General features: G+C 40.9%; 1 protein-coding gene across 7 annotated transcripts in view; it reads left to right on the top strand.

Annotated features, from left to right (window-relative positions):
- Positions 1-1,817: 1,817 nt before the first annotated feature.
- LOC135303473 (uncharacterized) overlaps positions 1,818-25,699 on the top strand; it is a 39,442-nt gene continuing 15,560 nt past the window's right edge. For 4 of the 7 annotated variants that reach the window (XR_010364933.1, XR_010364932.1, XR_010364934.1 and 1 more), the window contains exons 1-3: positions 1,818-1,988; positions 2,886-2,954; positions 17,906-17,999. Coding sequence is in view for 3 of the 7 variants with exons in the window: in XM_064425340.1 (XP_064281410.1) it covers positions 17,997-17,999; positions 21,699-21,721; positions 21,959-22,092; positions 22,743-22,842; positions 23,357-23,450 (354 nt within the window). In the remaining 4 variants the exon portion in view is untranslated. Of the gene's footprint in view, positions 1,989-2,885; positions 2,955-17,905; positions 18,000-21,698; positions 21,722-21,958; positions 22,093-22,742; positions 22,843-23,356; positions 23,451-25,699 lie in introns of all 7 variants that reach the window. The other 3 variants (XM_064425340.1, XM_064425339.1, XM_064425341.1) reach the window with 3 other exon arrangements.

Here is a 25,699-nt window from a genome sequence, read left to right as displayed (position 1 = left end):
TCCATACTGGTTGATGTCTGGGTTTTTCTTACTCTTGATGCTCAAGAACAGCAAGTGTTCTTTGTTTGTAGGGTGATACAGACTGCATGAGAGGATGTGAAGTGGTTCCCCTATTAGTGTCCATAACAGAGGGGAAAGGAAAATTCTAATTCCTTTCCATTTTACACTTTACTAAGACCTGAGGTACCTGTGAGAAGGGCTTTTGCTACCTAAGGACTGCACCTACGCTGGAGTACTACCCGATGTGGGATTGGGAATGTGCTACTGGAATACAGCCTGCAGCTGCTCGGAGACTGTCTGACAATGGTGATTCAGTCTGCTTTTTTGCTAAAAAAGGTGGAGGAGTTTGATAAACCACAGGCTTTAGACTAAAATAGTGATATATTTTATATACAGTGAAACTACTTCATATCTACTTCTTCCTTTTTTTTTTATGAAACAGGATTATTTTTAACTAGATTACCAAATCCATAAGGTTAGTGTATGTTTATGGCTACCCTGAGCTGTACTTAGGAGTCCTTTTCATTGAATGTGGCCAATCCTTGCCTTTTACATAAGCAAGCTAGGGCTGTCACAGATCTTGTGAAAAGTGAAAATACTGGGGGTTTGCATAGGATTTTAAGAGTTTGGCAAGCCACTCTTTCAGTTTAGAGTGGAAAAAATTAATTAAGTTTTCTGTTAAGGAAAACTTTAAGTTATTAAACCATTTTGTTCTTGGAAAAATCATTAAAAATGTTTATCCTTGAGTTTCCCTTTTTCTATTCATACTGTCTGGATCAGCAACACTGAAAGTTCCAATATAATTTCAAAGTAAAATTAGGTATTCCTCCTACTTAGGAAGTTAAAACAAGATATTTTGATGTGAATTAAGTTTCAGCATCTTAACCCAAATCTGTGTTGTCAGATGTAGTTTTTTCCCAAAAGCCTTGACTTTAAAATATCCCTGAGTTCAAATCAGAGATAGACAAGATGAACTTATTTTGAATAAATTTTAACAACAGTTGATTTTTTTTTCCTGGCATGAGAAGCTGACAACATGAGCAGTGCATGACAAGTACCTCATGGGGTCATGTATGTGTTGTTTTGGGTTTTCTGGTGTGGGAATACAAGTCTTGAAGATAGAGCTGCAATATCTCAGTCATTTGATTTAGGATAGAGTTTGCTTTTGTATTAATTGGTTGTGCTTTGTGTATCTTACTTTTGAAGTTTATTGTTCTGAGTTTTTTTTCAATTTGGCATTTGTAAGCTTGGAATAAGGAGCTTCTCTTAATATTCACTTTGAAGGTTGAATTTGATTGAAACACAGAGCAACTCCTTTGTTTAAATGGGGTTGTGCTGGGTGAATACCAGCATAAATCTGGACATGAGCTTTTGAAGAAGTCACTTGACTTCTCTTCTTTGATCTCTCATTAAAATGGAGCCAGGCTCCACTAAGAAATTCTGTCACGACAGTGGCTATTGAGATCCTTGACTAGATGGTGGAAGGGAAGAAGCCAGCTTCAAATCAATTATTCTTATAGGCACGAAAGCCCTGAAATGAACGAAACAGCAAAACAAAAAAGCAGAGAAGGGGAACTCGGAAGAGCCATCATGCAACCTTGGGTTTATGCAAGCAGCTCAAGGCACTGAGGTGATGCCGGGAAGGGTTAACTCGGCAGCAGCTGGCCACCAGCGCTCGGTCCTTATCTCACTCTTATCCTCCACTATTAACTGGCCACAATTCCAGGCCGTATCGCTTACTGCCATCTGTTTTTTCATGCGGCGCTGGTGGGAGCGCAGCCAGCGCGGGGGATTAGGGGCAGAGAGGCGGGCACGGCCTAACGCCGCTGTGGCGCGGCCCAGGCCGCAGGCCCCGACAGCTGCGCACAATTAAGCGCAAAGATAAACTGTGAAGGCACTTTCAAAGCTGCTGCGGAGGAAGGAAATGCATTTCTGCCTGCAGTTGTAATGCAGGGCTTGTGCAGAGAGAGATGAAGCGTGAAGCGAAGGTGGGCAGTGGTGGGGTGGGGTTTTGGGTGGCCTTGAGCTTCCTCTGGGCCTTGGTGGTGATGCGGGCAAAGTCCCTCAGGCAAGCAAACAGCAACAAAGCCATGGATATTGGGCATGTTGAATAGCAGGGGAAACCATCTCATGCTGCTGATTAAAATACCCCTTCAATGCCATAGAAATCACTGGTTTTTCCCATAGAAATCACTGTCTTTTGCCATAGAAATCACTGGTTTTTGCCATAGAAATCACCATCTTTCGCCATAGAAAATCACCATCTGGGCTCACGCTGAAATCCAGGAGTGCTTCAATGTGACCAGGGAAGGCGGCACATTTCAGTCCTGATTACCAATGCTTTGAGAAGAAACAGGACTTTTGACAAATATTAATTGACTGCAAAGCTATCTTTCTAAACTTCCCAAGTGTTAGACCATCCTGCAGTAATGCGAGAAAGGAAACATTTTCAGCATGATACCAGGGATTCAAGAATCATTACAGCTCAACAGCTGTACTTTGATTCCAAATTTTACTAAGACCAGATTAATTAAATTATTCCAAAGTACAATATACTGCCAAAATGAGGCTCTCTGCTATTTATTATTTTTGGTAAATTAAATTAAGGGTAATACAGAATTTAATGTTGGAAAATTAATACTTAACTAATATTTAATGTACTTTCTTAATTTTTAATTAATACACGGTAGTTAATATTATAAGGATTAACATCAATAGAAAAGCAAATCTAATTATTTAGAGCACAAAAGTTAGAGAAATAACTAGAGGTGCTCTATACTTGGAAAGCTATTCTTTCCCCTTTTCTATTCCTGATAAACTTGAGTAACAAATGGTGGACAGGGGAAATCACATTATTATGCCTTTTGACTTTTTCATCATTTCAGGTCAGCTGATGTTTTTTGGACTGATGCAGCACTGATGACAGGAATGTGATCTGTGCTCTAGGTTTGGAGGTAGGAGGGAGTAAGTTTTGGTTGTGGGGTTTATTTTCCTCTGTAAATGCCTAGAGTTTCACTTAGTATTGAGAATAAGATGTACATTAGAAGCAAATTTAAGTTGATGTTGCAAGCCAGTAGTATTAATTTGACATGTAACTACCCTCTTGTTCTGTATTTAAGTAATGATAGATCATTACTGCACACTTATCTGCCTACAATATTTTAAGCTGAAGGATGTAATAGGTTCCTAGGTCTTCACATAAACTTCCCTTCTTGCTTCTATCCTAGTTCAGGTAATTGCTGAAATAATGTGTTTATTTTTATACTATAGAAGTAGATCATTATTATTATTATTCCTGTGCCCAAATGGGATGTAAAGTAGTTCAGCATTTATATAGAAATGTTCAGGTAGGTTGAGAGTAGCTTTTTACATCTTTGTGCATGAATGAAAGCTGATGTTGAACTCTTAGGTCCCTTGAGACCCAAGGTTAATCTGCCAAGAGGAGTCATAAAGTAATGGTAATATTTTCCACCTGTTTAAATCAGTTTATTAATTTTAAAACTTTGTACTTTCTTTTCTTGACTATTTATGTAGAAATACTAGTGTGCCCTTCACTTAGTAAAAAGAACACAAAGGAATATTGGCACTATATCCCTTTAGCTCCTGGAATATGCCTCTGTCAGAATTTCTTCCAGCACAATTAAAAGATGTGAAGAGCACAGAAAGTTATGCTATCTACACAAGGGCATGTCTCAGGCTTCTGTTGTACCCAAGGCTCAAATTTAAACTCTTTAAACATTTTTTGATATTTACCTATTTGATAATTGCTCCCTTTCTATGCCTCCAGCTATGCGAGGGCTGCATTCCAGAGCTTTATTGTACAGTGGAAACATCAAACTCATGGATGCAAGAAAGGACGTGATTGTGTGATGGTTCATGGTCTGCCTGACAGTAATAAAATTAAAAGTTGTCCCCTCCTTCAGTGTTTCACTGGAACTTTCACTTGAAAGTGGCAGAAAATTTTAAAAACTACTGTGGAAAGAGCCTTTACTTAGTTGACAGTGCTGATGGGCATTGAAAAAATACAGCTGGAGATCCCAGTCCAGGGGGCCAGACTGAGCTGTTGGTGCTCTCTGGGTATGGGGAGAACTAATTAATGCCCACACTGCCAAAACTAATTAACACCCACACTCCTTCCAGGGTGGCAGCATCTCACAGCCTGGGGCTCATGGTACAGTGGAGGAGTGGAAATGATTTGTGAGTGACTGGAGAGTTCAGGGGTAGAAATGATTTGTGAGTGACTGGAGAGTTCCCTGTTCTCAGCACTCTCCTTCACGAGATGTCATTTGGGGTTTTGAAAATGGGGCTGCGGCTCCTGCAGTGACTCTGCCCAGAGTGAGTGATGGCAGCATCCAGGGGAAATCAACAGCAGCATCACATGGTCTCATTCTTTTATTATTTGTCTGTTCTACTCAATCTCCCTGGTCCTGTAGCAAGAGAGGAGTAAGTTTCCTTGCAGTGGACTCAAACCATGGAAGGTGCTGTGGTTCTGAAGGCAGTCTGTACTGCTGTAGCTCATACAGGTGGTGAGGGGGGAAAAGGGGAGCTGAAATTATGTTCTTGAATTGCCTTTCCTGGAAGCAGTGGTTGCAGGGAGAACTTTAGTCCTTCCCCACCTCAATATCAGCCTGGTGAGGGATCTGCAGCAGACACTGAGGTGGCTTGCTGCAGGTCCAGCCACGTGAGGCAGGGAGAAGACATCCATGTTTAACAAGGCATTGAACATTGGCCAGCCTCCCTCAGCTGTGAGGCAAGAGCTGACTTCCACAGGCCATGGACCACGAAACATGATCTCTCCTTGCCCTAGGGAAGGGATCTGGTTACTTTTCCAGAGGATGACATGGACTGATGTTGCACTTGGCTAGATAGATGGGGCTGAGCTGACACCCCCTCACCCCTGCAAATGCTTAATGCCTCTTGACTAAGGGCAGTCACTTCTAAACTGCAGAAGATGTATGGCTGTAGGCTGAAACCAATGGATTTATTTCCAATTTATCCTGTGGGCATGGAGGCACTCCAGATTGTGTTTTCTGGTAGTAGGGAAAAGAAAACTTATTCTATTTTCTCATTCTATTTTTCAAAACACTTTTGCGTGATCCTTTAGATATTTAAAGCAACCCTTGAGTTAAAAAATATGTTCAATTTCTTTATAAATATTACTACATTGTTAAGGACATCAGAGAGCAACAGGCCTAAAATCTCAGTAGTGGAAAAATTAATGTACACTTGTGAAAATTAATGGTAATAATATGGTGTAATGGGATAACTTCACCTTAACTTTGTCTTTTAAAGGGCTTCTCAAATTTTCATAAATTATGCTTAAACAACAGACACAGCAGTTTGAATTCAATATGAAAACTGAAACTGGGTTTCAAACTGAATCTCACTCAGATTTCTTTTTAATCTTCTCTCATAACTGACTTTCCACTTGAGGAAGAAAGTGGATGTTTCTTCATCTGTTTTCATTTTGGTTTGGTTTGTTGTTTTTTTGGGGGGGTTTTTTTGGTTGGTTTTTTTTTTGTTTTGTTTTGGTTTGGTTTTTTTTTTTGGTTGTTGTTGTTGTTGTTTTTTTAAATACTAATACTAACTAAAATGATGAATCTATAAAACTGATCTCAATTCAAGACCTGGGAATTATGAGGCACTATATCCCTTTAGTAAATCACTGCTAAGTTTAGGTCACTTTTTTGTTTAGAAGTTTGTATCTCTGTGTTTTATGGTGTGTTTTGGTTCGGGATTGGTTTTTGCTGTCATGGTGAGCCATGGTTGAGGTGAAATGTTAATTATATTGCATTAGAAGGCAGTTTCTTCAGCAAGGAGTTTGGAGCCAAATGAAAGGGCTCTGAGGAGTTCAGGGACTGTAGAGGGGGGGTGATTGGAGGCAGTGTGGAGTCTGCCCTGGATGCCCTGTTTACATGAGTCTGGTGGGGTAGGTGAGTGTAAGGATGGAGCTGATGCCTGTGTCATTCAAGCATCCCATTTTATAGCTTTTTAGGTAGCTAGGTTGCTGTATTAGAAAGAAAAGTAAATCCTTGCTGACATAAAAATAACTCTTAACAGTGAGGCTGAAAGAGAAACTGTTATCCTTTATTCAGTGAGTGTTGACAAGCTCAAGACTTTGAAATGCAAGTTCATCGTCACCCACAGCAGAGAGGAGAATACAGATTAGACTAATCAAACCTGTTGCCATTTGTTCTGTTGAAAAATGAGCAATTGAAGGTTTTTAATCCAAAAGGGTTCAGGTAAAATCAAAACTCAAAATAAATAAATATTTATGTAAAATAAAAAGGCTGTTAGAATAATTTCAATAGGGCAAAAGGCTTCACCTGTGCATCCCTAGTAAATATTCCTAATCAAATATTTCTCTTCTAATGCCAGCATGACTTTGAATTGTTTTTCGTGGTAGGAATGCATAACATTTGGTGACTTCTCCCATTTTCTCACACATGTTTTGCCTTGTGCCATGTGGCTGCAGCATGAACAACCTGTGAGTTTCTGTGACTATCCTGATTATGCAGACTGTGTTCTATACTGCTTGTGAAGACTACCTGTCTTTAATAATACTGGAATTTCTGTGTGGTTTATGGGAAATTATAACATTTGTTGCTATGGTGGTGGTTTTTACATGAACTGACACTTTGCATGCTCTTGGCTTGATGTGCTGGGATGAAGTGATAAAGTTAAGGCACAGAACAAGGAGTAATGGTTTTAGACTGAAATAGTGGAGACTCAGACTGGACATAAGGAAGACATTTTTTGATGAAACACTGGAACAGGTTTCCCAGAGAGGTAGTACATGCCTCATCCCTGGAAACATTCAAGGTCAGGAGGGTGGGGCTCTGAGCAACCTGATCTAGTTGAGAATGTCCCTGCTTATCACAGTGGGATTGGGCTAGATGACCTTTAATAGTCCCTTCCACCCAAAATGACTCCATGAGATAGCAGGTCCAGCACACGGATGAGAAGAATTCCCTTCACATGCTTCATCATATCTTCAAACACTTCTATTTCTAGGTGTTAATGAGAGAACAAACAATGGTATGAACCCAGAAACAGTTTCTTGCAGCTGCCATATTTATTAGATCCTTGAAAATCCCCTCGGTACTTGGTTATTACATGCTCCACACAGTGCTACTTCAGGCAGTGCTATGGAACAAAGCATTTCTGAAGGTCTCAGCAAAAAAGAAACCTGTCATGAGGAGCTGATGACTGAGAGGGTGAATTCTTTGCACTGGAGCAATGCTGCACAGTGAACCCTGGTGTATAAGAATGGGGCTGGAAACAATTCATGGCAACCTTCACCCCATGAAGGAAAGATGTGAAACAAGAATAAGTTGCTTTTTTTTCTTTAATTAAAACTTCAGGTGGTAAAACTCTCTTACATTAGGCCTTCTGAACAGATCTCAGACAAAGATCATTGTATCAGATTAAGCAGTCCAAGGAGCAGTTAACAGACAACATGGTGAAAATGTTTGGATTTGTGTTTTGTTAAGGTTTTTAACTAAAATGGTGTCCTTTTCAACCAGCTTCTTGGCACAGAGGCAGGGAAGATAAAATACAGACTCAAAAATCATCAAACGTCCTGGTTTTACTGCGCCTGTACTCCATGTGCAGTTAGAAAAATCCTTGGAGGGGAGGACCAGAGGAGAAAGTACATAAACCACATCTGGCTGTAGGGTGCCCTTCTGACCCATGGCAATGCAGCTTCACCCAAGGAGTGATGCAGTGTGCCATTAAAGGGAGTTTTATGCAAGTTCACGTGCTCTCAATGCTACCAAGTGCTCCATAGTTTCTGGATGTATTCTGTGCTTCAGAGAAGTACAGCAGTGCCCTGAGGGGCCAACAAGCCCTCACTGAACATATTTTCCCAGATGGAGAGAAGGATCTTACTGTGGCTCTTGGCAAAAACATTGGCAAGTTAACACTGCAAAGGGTTAAAATGTTATCAATTTCAATTTTAGGTAATTTCTCAGTTAAACATGCCAGCAAGTTAATTATAGGCTGTGCAGGACCCCTTTAAAACCTTGATCTTCTTCCCACTGCCAAAGAACTGGGACCAACAGAGACAGTTTCTAAAGTGAGGTTTTCAACATTTCCTGGGTTTGTAGATCTGGACCTGGTTTATAGTGCTTGTAGTGACAAGCCCCTAGAGGCTTCCTTATTATGGAGTTTGCATAATAAATTATTTCTACCTATCTTAATTATTTCTACCTATGATCCAGTTACAAGGATATTATGAAAGAAAACACAAGTAGAAAGCCAGGGTATAGCCTGCAGGAAATTATTAAGGAAACCCTAAATCTAAAGGGAGATTGTGCTTCCCTGCACATTCTTGAAAAGTAGAAACTGTCATAAATTAAAAAAAAAAGTTAATAAAAAGCCCCAGACAAACCACAATCTAAAAGTATGACTGTAAGATTTAGTGGCCAACAGTTGTTCTTTTAAGAGATGTGTGGAGTTGAAGCATTTGCTTGCCCAGACAAGTAAAGTGCTGGGGATCTGCTTGTATTAGATGGTTTGACTCCCTGCCACTAATACCATTATTTATAGTGTGGCACAAGCAAAGTGACTTATTCCAACAGGCACCAAATAGGTGGCTAATATTTTTACACTCTGATGTTTCAGTAGCAAGTAACCAAAGAGGACTCACATTAGTCATGGCCATTTAAAAAAACTAAAATAATGATCCTTCAACTCTTTCCTCTGTTTCATCACTTATATAAGCAACACATTTTTGTGATTAGAGCTATAGTTTTTTTTTCCCTTCTAAAGATGTCACATAACTTTCAAAGACCCCAGTGTTCAGCTTAACAGCTGCTCTTGCTTTTTTAAACCAGGGCTTCTTCATTCATAAGTAATGTAAAGGGACTGTGTCTGTATAGCTTCTGACAAAGTATTCCCCTGACCTCTTACTGCATGGAAAGGTGCCACCAGTACTTAGATACACTTTGTTTTATCCTTTTTGAAGAACAGTTTTATATTATTCCTCCATGAAGCACTGGATGTTTCAAAGTCCCAAAAATACCACACACAGCACATGGACAGCAGAAAGACCAGTTCCTGTTGTGCTGAGCATTTGTCCTTGGAGCTGTGCACTCTGCTTTTCTGCTGGCAGTGTTTGTGCATTTGCCTTTGACACCTGGATGTGGTGAGGAGGGTAAATGCTGGGCATTAGAGGAATGAGCTGCTTGCAGGTTCAGGCTTCGAGCACTTACAAGAGAGAAAGGAGAGGAAATGGCAAACAAGACAAAAGGATTTTAAAAACACAGGATGGTGTGACACTGCCTTAACCTGGCTTTAATTTATGCCTTAGTTACAGGCAGTAATGATACATGTTGCTCTTTTCATGAGTGAGATAGCAAAAGACCTCAACTCAGGACATTAATATTTAGGAAAAATACTTTTCCATTGGTTATTGCTTTTATTTTTGCCTTTCTGAATTATCTCCAAGAGAAATACAAGTTTTAAACAAAGATATTTTTGATTTGAGCAGGATAGGCAGTGTTATAAGGGTATGACAACTTTTTTCACATCTTCATTTTAGTATACAAGTGTTTTAGCAACCTAGAGTTACAAAAATGTTCTGTCCTCTGCCACTGCCTTTGTGAACGTCTCCTGATGTCTTAGACATCATTTAAGCTTTTCAGAAGAAGGATAAGCACCCAGGAATTGATGTTTCTCCCTTCTGAAGTGGCTGTATAATTTTCAGGTCTGCTCTTTCATTGCTTCACAACTCAGGTTCTAAATGGCAGTAAAAGTCTGTACTTTTATCCAAGGGATGGGAGTAGCTTTCTCTCTTATTCTGAATTGTACCTGAACATATTTGCCAAATTTCTGTTGAGCCATGGCAAGGTCACTGCTTCTCAACAACATTTCAAAATTTGCATAGTCCACTTTTTCGGTGTTTTTTTTCCTCCCTTTATTTTTGGGGGGTTTTGTTGGTTTGCTGGTTTCTTTGTGGTTATTTGGTTTTGTGTTGGAGTTTTGGGGGGGTTTGTTTGGTTTTTTGTTTGTTTGTGAAGGTTCATTTGTTTCTATTATTATTTTTAAGATGAGGAATATTACCATGTAAAGATAAAATCCAGCAAAATGACTTTTGCATCTAATGGCTGCAGCTGCATCTGAAGGAAAACGCTCAGCTGGTGTCTTGCTGCAGTTTTTCATTTTCCAGTGGATTTCTGACAACTTAGCCCAGTGAAGGGCCTGTCCTTTCCTCCACAGCTATTGAGTTACATTGACAAAGCATTCTGTATGCAACAGAAAGGTGCAGCAAATTATCATTAGTGACATCAGCTGAATACCAGCTCTGAAAAAAAGGCTTCAGTTATATTTTTATGACTTATTTACAGTGAAAAAGAAATGCAGTTAATCAGGTGTTTTAGTACACCTGTTAAGAAATTTAGTCAGCTGGTGTAAAGACTGCTTACACTGTTATGCGAGGTTTGAGTGTACTAATAACTCATGACACAGTGCTAAAATTACACATTAAATCAAGAAAAATGATCCAAGAATCTGGAGAAAAGGACTAAAAAAAGCCAAAAACCAAATTAGAACCCAACAGACACACCCAATCTGATTTTGTGCCTGCCTTGGGCTTCAGATGGTCTCTTCCTAAAGCTTAGGACATAAGCAGAGTGCAGAGGAGCTTAGGGAAGAGGTGCCTCTCTGGCTTTGCACCATGGAGAAGGATACATTTGGAGTGTCAGAGATTTGGTCACCTCCTTTTTGGCTGAGTGCCTTCAGGCGGACAGGAGACATTATACTCTCCAGGCACTATGGAAATGCTATTGATGAGGGGGTTCAAAGTCTGTTGTTTTGGGGCACTTGAGTGGGGGTTTGTCACGACTGAGCAAATCACTTTTTCCTTCTTGGTCCTGATGTTCCTAACCCAGGCTTCCCTTGATTCCATTATCTGTGGCTTTCTTGGGGAAGGGAAAATGGTTAGAGGGGAACTCAGCAGACAAAAGCTTTAAGCATTCCACAGTTCAGGGCTTTTTTGCTGTTTATGTGGGGTGATGAATGTAACATGAAGAGCAATTGCAGATCTTCCTCTTCCATTCTCTGTGTTTTTAGCTGAGTTTGACTTCTCTAGATGGAATTATATATGTTTCAGCATTTGGATAAAGCCAGATCAATGAGACTCCTGGCCCTAGTTTTTGTGTTGGAAGGGAAGGGCTGTGTGTTGACAGGAATTTATGACAGTGCATTTTCTCCTCAGTGTCTTCTCTGCCATGGATAAACCCTCTGGCAGAGCTGCTGATTGCACATTGCTGTTGAGTGGGCTGCTTTTGTGTGCCCAGCAACAGATCTGAGAATGCAGGCCTGAAAACTCATTTCTACAACTCAGCCTTTGGGCAACAGACAAAATTCTGTGTGACTGTTGGAATATATAGTTGTATTTGTTTCATTTTTGTTATAGCACTTTGTAAGCCTCTGGGAGGGTTTTGCAATAGCTTTTTTTTGCCTTTTTTTTTTTTTTTTAGGGTGGGAGCGGGGGTTTAGGCATTTCAGTTATGGTAGGACTGAATTTCATGCTCCTCTAGTATCAGACATTACTACCTAAAATAGTTCCACCCCGCTGTGGGCCGAGCTGGTTTCCCTTGTGCCGCAGTGGACAGCAGCTTGCTGGGAGAAGGGCAGTGCAGGGGCACACCGGAGCTGCTGGGGAAAATCCACTCACACAACTTTCATCTGAAAGTTAGGGATTGCAGGTGAAATTCAGGGATTACTCACCAGAAAGATCAGTTGATAACATTTAATAGCACCTCTGGCAGGGTCTGTGACAGAGAAAGCCCCATGCTTTTGTTTAACCTTTCCCGATGAGGTATTTCTAGCCAGAGCAGGCTCTGATAAGATTTGGAGTTTTCTTTCAGGTTTTTCCTTAAATACTTCACAATCATCATAGAATGGCTTGTGTTGGGAAGGGCTTTAAAGCTCACCTTGTTCCAACCGCTTGCCAGGGACACCTTTCACCAGGTCAGGTTGCTCAGTGCCCCATCCAACTTGGCCTTGAACACTGCTAGTCTTTTGTCACCTGAGAGGTGTTTCTTCCCTTTGATCACCTTGGTGGCCTCCACTGGACATGCCCCAGCAGATCCCTGTCCCTCCTGTGCTGGGGACTCCAGAGCTGGATGCAGCACTGCAGGGAACAGAGGCCCAGAAGGAGTAGAGGGGCAGAATCTCTTCCTTTGCTCTGCTGGCCACACTGCTGTGGATGCAGCCCAGGACATGTTTGGCTTTCTGGGCTGTTAGCATACATTGCCAGAGGTTCAAACACATGTGCTGACAAAACTTGGTGCAGCAGGATGTCCCCAGAGCTTTACTGCTGTGGGCATTGCTGTAGGGGAAGGTGTCCTGCACATGGTAAATGCTAAGCGGGGGGGGCTGTACCTGCTGTCCTTGCAGGACAGAGCTGCTCCATTCCTCTAGGCTGTCATCTAAAAAATATGGATCATTTCAGCCCTGGGTCCAAACTGACCATGGTGAAGAGAGCAAGTTGGAGATATGTTGCTTTACTTTCCATGAGCAGGGAAGGAAGCACAGCATCCTCCTGTGCAAACCTTGCTGGATGAACTGAGTTAGAAATGAGACGTGAATGTGGATGTGGGTACAGCCTGGTAGTTTTGGCATGCATGTATGTCAAAGACATTTGGAGATATTTGGACAATGCAACTCTGGCTTTTAGTGTGACTCAAAATTTTACTGCTTTCTTTTCCCTTTCCAGAGTATTCTGTGTGTTGTCAGATATGAATGTGAGAAAGCAGGATGTGGTCTGTGGGGAAGGTGGGGAGCAGAGAGAGAAAATAAATGTGAAGCTAGAGACATTTCAGAGCTAAGCAGCACCCAGAATATTGTATTTAAACCCCGAGCAAATAACTGATGAGAAAAAAAGATACTGGTTTTATTCATCTTAAAGGGGACTAAAATATCTGAGTATTTTTAATGCAGTTTAAAAAAAAATGCCGAGAATGTGGAACTGCCACAAAATGAGCTCCTTAACCCACTGATAATGGCACAGCATTTCCACTATATTCAGTGGAAGGTGGATGAAGGTAGAGGTTTTGCACGTGGTGGAAGTTACTCAGGCTCAGAGCAGTGTGTGGCAAGCAGCAAAAGAGAATCCATCTGTTTCTACTGATTTCAGGATAACCACTCACCCAGTGTTGCACATGAAGCATCATCCCTCTCTGGGCAGATAGGTCCTCCTCTTCAGTGGGTATTTTTCCTCTAAAACAGACCCAGCCACAGCTGGAAAGCATGAAGACTGGAAAGGATGATGAGTGCTGCCCTAAAGCTGATGCATTCCAGGTGCATTTCAGGAGTACAAGCTGGAGCTGGGATAGCACCCAGGCTTCTGCTGAGCGTGGCCAAGAGTGTGCAGAGAGCTCCTGGCAGTGGCAGCCAGTGCTGGAGAGCATCCATGGAGTGCACATGGAAAGATATGTCCATTAAAAGAAAAAGGAATGTAGTTATAAATCTACACTGTGAAGAAATTATTGTAGAAATATTGTATCTGACTTAATTGTATGTACTTGGATTAAAATGTATAAAAAATTTTTAAATCTCAATAGTTGAGAGTCAAACTGCAAATATGAATGAATATCCTCATTACTGTAGACAGCTACATTTAAAAAAGTTCCAGGTATTAATTTGCTACAAATTTTTGCTGCACAAATGCATAAAAGGGTTTAATTTATTCTTAAATGGAGCTTACCTAGTTTTCAATCTAATACATATGATTTTCGCTTCTCTTGTCTCTATCAAAGATCAAGGCACCATTTCTGTAGGTGCCAGAGAGGTTGCTAAGAGGAGTATTATTGCAGGGGCCTTACAATGCCAGGGTGATAATTGCAAATGAAAGACAGCTTGTTCTTTCCTCTCCCCCACCAAAACCCCAGCCAAGATAATATTCTATGCATAGGTAACTTAAGAGGCATAAACAAATTGCCTGTGCTTGTGCCATTTAGCTGCTGTGAAATGGAGGGGAAGAATAACTTACTTAAATCCAAATATGCCTTTGGAGTTGGCTTCAAGTCCCTGCTGCACCGTGGAGTATCAGGGGTTTCACATGGACTCTCCATTTGGCAGTAGCTGTACTGTGGTTTCCTGCTTTTGTTCAGTGAACCTGCCTCTTGCCTTTGGGAGTCTTGCATGAGTTTTTAGTTTAGCACAAGGGCTGTGAATGGCTCTTAAAGGAGTTGGGTTTGGGGTACTTAGCTGAACTCAAGTAGAATTGAAATAATCATTTCAGTGCCAGAGTTGCTCTCTGAAACACCGTGTGCCTGGCACTGAGAACACCAGCTGTGACACTGCTTCTAACTCTTCTCACTGCCCTTTTAACATATCACTTTTTCTGTACCAGTCTTTGAGGATGGAAAAACAAAGCCTTGTTGTGAAGGTGACTGCACAACCACAGAGAGCAGTGGTTTCAGCATGCTCCTGGCTGGCTCAACGAAGGGAGAAAACCTTCAAGTAATGTCTGCTGCTGTGGTTGGTGACATTATCAAATTTCCCAGTGCAAATACCTTTGAGAGGAGCAAGCCTTCAGTTTTTCTTCTTAGGATCATTTAATGAGTCATTATTTACTTTTGTCACATAGCAATACAGGACTTGATTTCTGGGAAAAAAACTGTAGCTCTGCCAAGGTTGTTGCTGAACAGAAGCATATTTACCATAACAAAGTTTAAGCTCATCACATGGGGAAGTTTCCAGATATAACTTTCATTGTGGTTTCATATTTTCCACTACGTTCCTGAGGGACAGCAGCTCCTTTCAGATAAGGTCTGCCCAGTAATGAGCTTGAAAGCTGTTTCTGCTTGGAAAGGAGAACTCTACCAACAACACAGGAAAAGTAGTGTAAAAAGTCAGGGTGTGAAGCTGGGAGAACCTCAGTTTGGGTTATGACAGCATGAATTTTAGGATGTAAGTGTGAGGGGAGCCTGTGCATTGTGCCCTCCTGCCACAGGCTGGGACAGGGTGTACCCCCAGCCTGTGGCCTTGGGCTTGAGTTTCACTACAACCATTTAAGCCAAGTCGTTTCAAAGGTCTGTGCTGCTGTTGTCCTGATGGGGTCTGGAGAGCCCTGGGGGAGAAGACTCACTTTTGCTTCCTTTAATCTTCACCGATCTGTTTCTCCTACAGGGTGGGATTTGTTTTGCGGTTTCTTCTTTTTTTTTTTTTTTTTTTTTTTTTTTTTTTTTTTTTTTTTATGCTAAATGACAGAGCACAGGGACCTAGCAAGTTTATAGGGTGTTTTGCAGCTTAACAGCAGTAGGGTGGATCACACTGTGCCCAGTCAAGCCCTGAAGTGATGGGATCAAATGTTGCTGATGTCTTAGTCACACCATGAAGGAGACCCTTCAATCTTCCTGGGCAAGAGGAATTTCTAAGGCTCAGAAGGTTCCCCTGCAAGCCTGCAGTGCTGTAGGAGAAATAGGCAAAGGAAGAAGTAATAGGTTTTCTCCAGATTAGCCTGGCCAGTTTCCTACAGTGGTTTAGGAAGAAGTAGGGAGCAACCTTTGCCACCAGGATAATATGTGAGGTTTGCTGCTGAGCCCTCCTTGGCCATGCTCTCCCCAGGAGCTGCACATGTACAGAGCTGAGGCTCTGCACGGCTGCACTGCCAGCTCCCATCTGCTATAAATACAGGCAGCCCAGCAAAGCTGCTGTGATTTGTGCCAGTCAGGGACTTGGTGCAGGGGCAAGGCTAAAACACTGGTACCAGGAAGTCTCTCTGACTTTTATTTTCAAATATTCTAACTTCTAGCAGCTCTGCATTCATGTTAGGGTTACTTTATCTTCCCCCTCCTTCCTCTCCCGCTGGTCTTGTACATTTTTGTGTGACCTTTATAATTGTATCAGATGGGATAAAACAGAGGTTTTGGGGTTGGGTTTGGTTTGGTGCATTTTCTTGATGTTTGTTTGTTCAGAATTTGTAATTGGTTCTTTTTTGTTTTTGTTGTTTTTTAATTTTGTTGTTGTTGTCCCTGGCTTTCTTTACCTTTTGAGTGTCTACTCCAGTGGAAATAGAAGAAGTTTTGGCTTGACCACTGAGGTGTGAACTGACAGCAGTCTGTTCTTAGGATATCTTTCTCTTAATCAAAATAGTGATCAATACCTTGCAGCACAAGACTATGAGAAACTTGCAGCAGGTTGCTTTAAAACAGATCTCCCTGAGCAGTCTGCAATCTTGTACATGTGCCTCCCAGTTCTTGGACTGCTTGGTTGCAAGCTGGGGTCACCCATGGCATCAGCTCTATCACCTTTTACCAGCAGGGCAGCACAAAACCTTACATCTAAAATACAGAGTAAGAATCACTTGTTACAAAGGGAAACTGCTGAAATTTGCAAGCAGAAAAGGGAGGAAGCCACTTTGACTCACGTTATGCTTAAAAGGATGCTTCTCAGCCAAAGACTTCAATTCCCAAGTGTCATCACGAAATCTTGACAATTTGCCCAAACCCCATTTTCATTGAGGAAGTTTGTGATTAATAGAATTAAGCTCTCATCATGCAAATCATAGGAAAGTATGTGAGAATACCCACCTTTTATGGCATGGCATTTGTTGGCACTCTCAACTTTATTGTAGCAGACAAGATTAAAGGATCAGCATGTAAGCCGGACACTGAACTGCTGCTGCTGAAGTTGTATTTTGCCAGTATATTGATTATAGAGGATTTTTAAAACCTTCAGAAAAATGTTCTGTATCCTTATGTCTATGTTAGCTTGTAACTGTGTATCTTTAATGAAATGGAGAGCTTATTTCATAAGGTAAGTGTGAGGTGTCCTTTTTGCCAAATCAGTTTTGTCCATTTCTTTGGCTCTCTGTGTAGTTTGGGGTTTTTTTCTTTTTTTTCCTACAAAGTTTTCTGTGAAAGAGCAGTAGATCTTTGACAATGTTGACACAAGGAGTGAGACCCATGCTGAGGTTTGGTTTAATACTGAGATGAGCAAACTTCATTCTCCTTTGGAGAATGCTGGCCACACCTGATACTGTCTGCCAGCCAGCCAGTTTCTTTTCTGGAAGATGTTCCAGAACAAAGCCTTAAGGTCTGTTCTCCAAATCCCTGCTTAATCACAGAATAGGCTGCGTTGGAAGGGGCCCATCAGGACTGGATCCAAGCCCTGGCCCTGCACAGGACATCCCAAGAATTACACCATGTGCCTGGGGGAATTGTCCAAATATTTTTTAATTCTCCTTGTGTCAGAATATATTGTAAAGGCTTCACTTAAACAACTGAGAATTGCAGCATTTTTTAAAAAATAGCGATATGAATGTAAGGAATTGAATGCTAAGCTCCTGACTTTCTTTTTTTGTGTAAGGTTACACTTGGTAGGATGCTTTTCTACAAGTCTCTCAGTCTGGGCTGGTTTTTTTCTGAGCACCAGGCTGGTAGGAAATGCTGGTGGTGGATTGAGGTAGCAGGAAGGAAGGCAGGTTAGAGCAGGAAATCCAGGGAAACTGCTCCATCAAGTGTTGAAAGGTAAAACTGGCACTGCAGGAAACGAAAAATACAGGTCTGCCTTGGGCCTCAAGCAAGGTGATCTGAACATGTCCAGTGCAGGGCAAATGTGCAAAATCCCTACTGATCTTCACAGGGCCTGATTCCACTCTGAGCGGCACAACGTATTATGGGATGGTCTTCATTTTAATTTGATGTTTACTCCCTTAAAAATGTCCACTGCAGTGGCCAGTTAATCTGATCTTATTTTTTTCTTCCCCAACAGTTCTAATAAAGCAAATATTTTGCATATATACACATCAAATGCATGCTTCAAAAGTAAAGCTTTACTTGCTTTCCTTTGAAATGGAACAGTAATTGTTGAAAGATTTGTAGGGAGAGAAAACTAAGTATTTATCTTGAATTTTAAGACTGTATTTAATTATTCTGTTATATGTTGACAGATATGAAGACTGGTCTGCATGTACAAATGTCACTGAAGTAATCTTTGGACTTAGATCACTGCTCACTGCTTAGAGAAGGTTTACCATTTACATGGTAAGTCTGCCATCTACAAGTAGACCTTGATTTTAATGCAAATTTTTTTCCAAAATGAGTCCACTCTTACACAGCCACTTGAATCAAGTGAGGTAAATGTTATTTAAAGTTTTTGGCTTCTAGGGCTTTCTGTGGAGAAACAACACTGAAATTTTACTGAAACTTCATAAGAGAATAAACATTTATTAAAATCTTAGTTTAAAAATCCTGCTTGGAAATGAATGGAATTAATGTAGTAAACTGATTTTCAAGCAAATACAGTCCATAAAGAATTGAATTTTTTGTAAAAAAAGATAAGACCTTTCAGACCTTTCAAATGTCAGTTCTTAAAAATTGCTTTTTAGATTTAAAAGCTTTCTGATGGAGTTGGGTTTTGGGTTTTTGTGTTTTTTTTTTTTTTTTTTTGTTTTTTTGGGGTTTTTTGTTGTTTTGGGTTTTTTTTTGGTGTTTTGTTGGTTGTTTGTTTGAGTGACAGAAAATTCTTCCTTCTACTATTTTTTCTTAAAGTCGTTGAGCTTTAGGCTGTTTCCGCCTCTTCCCCAGGGGTTGTCCCAGGATTTGTTCTATCTCATCCTGACTGGTACCTTCAGGAACCCCAAAACTTTGTAGAGTCATGGAGTCATTTAGATTGGAAAAGACCTTAAAGATCATAGAGTCCAACCATAACTGTTCTGATGTATTGCCTCCATCCCCAAATGCTGAATGAGGCTGGGGGACTGTACAAAAGCTAAAAATTTCCTTAAAAGCCTCAGAAACAGCCTGATATTCCCAAGCAGGTACAACTCAGGGTGTGCTCCCTCCTCATTCCTGCACTCTGTTAGTAAATAACTATATATTCTATAAATAATATAATTTTTATTAAAATATTGCCAAATGCCACCTTTTTTTGTAAATGCAAGTTAAAACCATGGTATGAGAGCAACCCAAAATGAGCAGAACTGTTTCTGTACCTGTTTAAAAAAATGTACGTTTGCCAGCACCTAAAAGCTTCCCTAAATTTTGAGTTGGTGAGAGAATTATTAGTTTATAGAGAAATAAATAGCAAACAACCCTAACTTGTTTCAGAAAAGTCTTGGAGGGGGACTTACCAGCTTAGTACCTTTTGCCTTTAGTGGGGTACAAAAAATGTACATTGGATGGCTTCAGGTGCCTCCCTGAATTGTTTGGGTTTGTGTTGAATTTGTCAGCATGGCTGAAAATCAGCCTGAAGGGGAGAGTGGTTGTTGCTGAGGGACCTGGCAGCAGAGAGTAAAGAAAAGGATGTTGAGTCAGTGTAGAGTGATACTGTTTTTCATCTAAAATCCCCAAAACCCCCTGCACTACTATGCAGAGTAACAGGTGTAACCACAAGCTTTCCTAGCTCCCTCCCCCAGCCCAAGCTAATTTAGGTTTCTAAGCCTATGGAATGAGTACAACATGATGGAGCCAAAATTTATGAAAAAAGTCCATGTTAATATAGGCTGTAAAATAAATGCAAACGAAAGCTGAAATAAACCAGCTTTTATTCACATGAAAAAATAAACCTGTTAGCTCTGATAATCAATTAAAATATTATAGAATCAAGCAATCACAGATGTAGAAGCTTATCCTCCTTAAAGTCATTATAAATCACATCCTTTCCTAAATCTCTCTATTCCCTTTTATTGCTTACATTCTAATCCCTGTCCGGTATCATTTTCATTGCTAAACACTGTTTGCCAGTCAGTTTATTAAGGTTTGTCTTGATAGTGCCAAAACAAATGCTCCTTTTCAGAGATAAAAGGAAGGCTAATATTAAAACAATAATTTCACCTCTTTGCTGGCAGAGCCTATTTATTGAAGAAATTGGCACATGGAATCTCCGAGGTGACAGGGAATTAGTGTGTCAATAGGAGCCTGCTTTGAAGTTGACCCACACTGTTCTTGGTGGTGTTGGGTGTACCCTGTCTCTTGCAATAGGATGTGGGGAAAGAGAACAGTTTGAGGTGGGAAGCAGCTAACAATGAAAGTGTTCTTCACTGGTTTTGGTGGAGAAGCTTTAGTGAAAAAAAAAAGGATGCATCACATAGGAGACACAAAAAATAAAAGCTAAAAATTACAGATTTGAGACTGTAGTGATAGGATGAGGGGTAATGACTTCAACTGAAAGAGAGGAGATTTACATTAGATATTAGAAGGAAATTCCTTACTGTGAGAGTGGTGAGACACTGGAAGAGGCTGCCCGGAGAAGCTGTGGGTGCCCCATCCCTGGAAGTGCTCAAGGTCAGGTTGGATGGGGCTCTGAGCACCCTGCTCCAGTGGAAGGTGTCTCTTCCCACAACAGGGCTTTGGAGCTGCATCATTCTAAGGTTCCTTCCAAACCAGGCCATGACGGAGAAGAAGAGCAGAGAGGCATTAAAGGGGCTGGGGCAGCTAAAGGAAATGTGTAAGCCTTGGGCTTGTACAGGAGGGGTTTGGTGACATCAGGCTTACAGCAGTGGTGCCAGTAAAGAGCTCCGAGTAGTGAGAGGGCAGTAGGGCTGAGAGCATTACTTGCCATGGTGAGGAATGCTCTACAATATTCCTATGGAAGCAAACACTTGGGTTACACCCAAAACTGCTACCAGTTCAATTGAAACCTGGGGGAAGCAGGAGCCTAACAGCTTAACAACCCTCCTGACTTATATGAATAAACTACTGTGAACAAGAAGCAGACCTCCTAAAAGCATGACTTAAACCCAAGCCTGAGAACAGATGAGAATGTAAATGAAATGTGTTCTGTTTTTCTGTGGTTTAGCTAGTGGCAGGCAAATCCAGAGCCAAGGAAAGCTGACAAGACACACTGGGGCTCGGGGGTCTGAGCACTGGGAGACGGAAGCTTCTGGTAAGGGGGAAGGCTTTTAAACCCTGAGTACTCAGTACCATTTCAGCTTGAAATGCTCAAATTTCATAAGAGCTTGATGAAATAAAATCTACTAACACATCATGCAAATAAGTATTTTATGTATACAAAATACATTTACAAAGGAACTTGAGGAAATGGCATGACGTGGTCAGGGGAGGTTCAGGTTGGATATCAGGAAAAGGTTCTTCACCCCAATGGTGGTGTTTGGGCACTGGAACAGCTCCCTGGGGTAGTGGTCACTGCAGCAGCCTGACAGAGTTCCAGAAGCATTTGGACAATGCTCTGGGGCACATGGTGGGATTCTCAGGGTGTCCTGACCAGGGCCAACAGTTGGACTTGATGATTCTGGTGGGTCCCTTCCAACTCAGCAGATTCTGCTTCTATAAATCTGATTGCAACAAGAACAAGCAATGTTCTCTTTTTGCATGGATAAGCCTGTTTAAAATAAAAACCAGAAATAGCTCCAGTTCATGGGAAACAGCTGATAGATCTCTATGGTTGGGTATGGATGGGCATCAGAAAAAGTGGCAGTTTCACCTCTAGTCTACCAAACCATTAGGAACAACAGTGTTTGAGATAAAGAAATAGGTCAAGATGAGGTAGCAAAGGAGAAACATTTAAAGGAAAAGAGAAACATCTCTCCTGTATCTTCCTATGGAATTGCATTTTACTTCACATTAAATGGGAAACTGTATGTCCTTTGATGTCCCCAACTTCCTTTAAAGATGAAGTCAGAGAAATGATTGATGGTTTGAGGGTTTGCCCCTGGAATGGTACAGGTGGCCTCAATGGTGTTTTGTCAATAGATACAAACTGATACTACATTTCCATTACAGGCTGCCAATCTGGACATGGAGAGGTGGGTCTCCATAGCTCCAAAGAGATTTACAATAGAACAGAGAAAGAAAATGTTAAAAGTGGAGTGAAAAGGTTGAGTTTAGTATTTGTATTAATGTAACTGTACTGATTTTGATATCATTATTTAAATTTTTTTTCTAAAGGATGTCTGTTGGGGTTTATCACTGGAGAATTACCAACTTTGCTGGGGGGAAAAACATCTTTAATTTAGAAGTATATTTTTTTTTTCTTATGACAGAAAATTAAGTATAAGAGTTATCATCAGATTTGTAGACCTGGATTCGCAGTATGGAACTTGGAGAAGAATGCAGGATCCTGCCAGTCAGGAGGAATTTCTTCCTGGGTTGTCTGGCATTGGAATGGGCTCTCCAGGTAGGTGGTGGAATCACCATCCCTGGAGCTGTTCAGTGCCCTGGATGTGGCATTTAGTGCCATGGTCTGGTTGACAAGGTGGTGATGAGTCAAAGGTTGGACTTGATGATCTCAGGGGTCTTTTCCAACCTAAGTGGTTCTGTGATCCCTGGGACACTCATCCCAGTGTCCCTAGGCTTTCTTCTGCTTTGTCAAAATCACCCAGAACTGATGGAACATTCTAAACCCAGTGTAGAAGTAGAGGGATGAGACTTCATGTCTTTTTTAGTCACCACTACATTGGTTGCATTAAAAAATCTAATTTTTAAAGAAATGTGACCGGAGGAATTTTTTTCAGATTGCTTATCCGATAATTTGTGTGGAGTTACATTTTGTGGCTGCTAATGATTAATAAGGCAAGACCAGAGTTTCCCTAAGATACTGGATGGGTATTTCTGGCAGTCCTCTTAAAGAAACCCTGTTTTTATTAAATTCCTGGTCTCTAAATGTAACAAATTCCTATGTCAAAGCTGATGGGACTCTAACACCTCCTAACTACACCCCTGCCTCAAGATAGTAAATGAGCTATAAATTCTCAGCTTCTTCAGGACTAGGATGAATTGGCTGTGAAGTTTCATTTGAAAAGATATTTTAAGTTACTTCATTTTCAGTCACAATTTTTCCTGCCTACTTGAAGACTCAAGCATCTTGGTACCCCTTTTTATTTAATGGAGCCATTGGACATTCAGTGATACTCCCAAGCTGCTTCAAGTGAGTAATTTCAAACTGACAATGCAATAAATATTTCCTAGAACAAACATAGACCACTATAAAGATATAAGTGAGCTACCAGTTCTTATCTTGAAAATATAAACGATGAAATTGCTTAGTTAAATTTCTAAAGAAAATAGAAAATAAATTTTTAACACTCTCTTGACCTGAGAAGTATTAAGTTTTCTGCTTTTAAATGCATCACTCTGCTGTAGAAGGAAGGGTATCTGAGTTGATAACTCAGTTTGAGATGTTCATGGCAGAGAAGAGTTGGTCTAGTGATGAGCACCACGTGCTCAGCACTGAAAATCTCCTCTGACCTTTTCCTGGCATGCACGCTCTGGTCAGAAAGATATTTTGACATTTTTAATGTGATATGAAAGGATATGGATATCCTCTTGTGAAATACAATGAACTTATGTGTTTTATGTCACTCTGCTTTGAGACAGCTGGAGCTGAAAATGGGCTGTAACTATAAACACCATTAGTTCTTTTTTTTTTAATCTGTGTGCAGCACAGCCACCCCTGCCCTGTGCTTTTGGGCCCACAAGGATGACAATTTACCTGCCCCACCTGCACTCTCTAGGAGCACTGAAAGCTATGCTCAGGTAAACTGAGGCACTGGTGGCTGGGCTTTTGTTGTGTTATGGTTTCCTGGCTGTGCAAAGAAAATGAGTGTTAATTACTGCTTATGCCCTAAGATTTCTATGAAAAGGTTATGAGATCCCTCAGGTGGTGGGAAGGACGATGATCAGTATGGTCAGGGGTCCAAGGTGGCCATGTGCAGTGTGGTGGAGCAGTTTCCATCCCATCAGCAATGAAGGGTGCTGCCTTAACCTGGCCAGCATCTGCAAAGGCAGCACTGGAGAGCACCAGCGTGGCCAGCAGGAGGGTTCTGCAGGTGCTGGAGAGCTGCTGGGAGAACCAATGGCTGCTGGAGAGTGCTCAACACAAGTGCACCCTATCCATATGAAGCCCCCAGCATGGCAGCTAATTAAAGCACTCCCCAAACTTCCCCAAAAGAAGGGGAGGGATCACCCAAAAGCAGCTTCTTCTTGGCAGTCATTAGTGCTGTCCCCTGTGCTGCAAGCTGCCTGCAATGAGCATGTCCACATCTCTGCAATGTGCTCACATTTCAAAGGCAGTGCTCCTAACCAGCTGCATCTCAAGAAATCGAGCAATTTTTTAATTTTTTGTACTTTCTTTTTTTTTTTTTTGAAGATACCATGCCAAGTCTTTTGAAATGAAAGCTGGGGCAGGCCTAGTGGAGATTAATGTAGGAAAAATGCTGCTGGCTTGATAAGCCCCAGATGTCTGTGAGATTTGTGGAGGTTGCTGACAGCTCGTGATGGCTTGCAGCTTGCAAGGTCCCCCTGCTCCAGGACCAGTGTGCTGAATCCATGGCTGGAGGTGCAGGGCAGGGTTTGGTCCAGTATGGTGCTTGGGTGAAAGGCTTGAGAAGACCTGGAAGGAAAACTGGTCTGGACCCACTCTGTCATTGCAGATTTTTCCTAAGTGCTGCACTTATTTATGAAAAAGAAATAATAATAATGTCAGTATTATCAACTGTTTCTATAATACTGTAATAGGGAGACACAACTTGGTAAAACTCTGTGAAAGCATAATATGGTGATGGAAACTCAGGTTATTGCACCAGCCTTGGAAAATTGAAAAGGTGACTTATGTTGGTGGAATCATTTCTAGTGGGTGGACAGGAGCTGGGCTTCTGTTAACTCTGCATACTCAATAAAAACTATGCAACTTTTTTCAGGTAAGATTTTCATTGAGTCCTGTTAGGTGGTACCAGTAACACCAATGAATTGACAGAAAATTGTTTCTTGCTTGTTTTAAACTCAAGATTATCCTGTCATCAAACACTGTCACAGAAGCAGTGCATAGTGTGACAGAAGGTTCCTCTGTTAGGAAATGCTTTGTTTTGGTTGCTGGTTGTTTTGGTTTTTGACAGTTACAGATGATTGCATATAAAAATACAACAAAATTCATAATTTCTTGACATTGAGCATACATATGGACTGCATCATTAATGAGATGCTGCCAGTTAGACTATTTGTGGAACAAAACTCTGTTGTTTTCATGACATCAAGGCCAAATGTCACTGACTTGTGGGTACACATGAAGTTATTCCTCACGTGCTGCCAGTGACTCCTCATGCAGAAATCCCCTGGGTGTCTCATCCTTTGCCCTGATATTGTATGCTCAGGTTTATTTTAGGCAGATAATTAAATTAAATCTGTTGTAAGTTTTAATTTTGAAGTGGTGCTTTTTTATCACCTTAATGCACCTTTATGGGCCCTGATGTTTATATGAAACTTTTTGGTACCAATACTTTCCATATCTGGATAACAGGAATTGGTACAATCCTTGTCCTAAAAGTCTTGGGAAAATGCAGACAATTCCTTTGCCAAAATGTTTTGATTATAATTTGAACCAAAAGAGTCTTTGGGGTTTTTTGGGTTTTTTGGTGGTTTTTTGTTTGTTATTTTTGTTTTGTTTTGTTTTGGTTGTTTGGTTTTTTGGTTGGTTTTTTGGTTGGTTGTTGTTGTTGCTGTTGTTGTTTTATCTGTTTTTTTTTCCCTGGTGTTTTTTGCTTTGTTGCTTTGTTTTCTTTTTCCTTAGAACAAGAAGGTTTTCTGTAAAATTTTGATAAAAGCTCGGCAAGGAAGTAAATCCCTAAATAGCAATTTAAATTATCTATAATGGGAATTTATGCATGTGGTCATAAACAAATTAGCAAAGAACCAGGCCTCTCTTGTCATCTTTATAATACTGTCTTTTTTTTCCTGCTGACAGCCTCTGTTGCTCACCCAGGCTGGTACCTTTTGCCTTGTGTCTAATC

This window comes from Passer domesticus, chromosome 6 (genome assembly GCF_036417665.1).
Source record: "Passer domesticus isolate bPasDom1 chromosome 6, bPasDom1.hap1, whole genome shotgun sequence".
Lineage (NCBI taxonomy): Eukaryota > Metazoa > Chordata > Aves > Passeriformes > Passeridae > Passer > Passer domesticus.
Note: the sequence above shows the minus strand (reverse complement) of the source record. Positions and strands in the feature narration are given on the sequence as shown.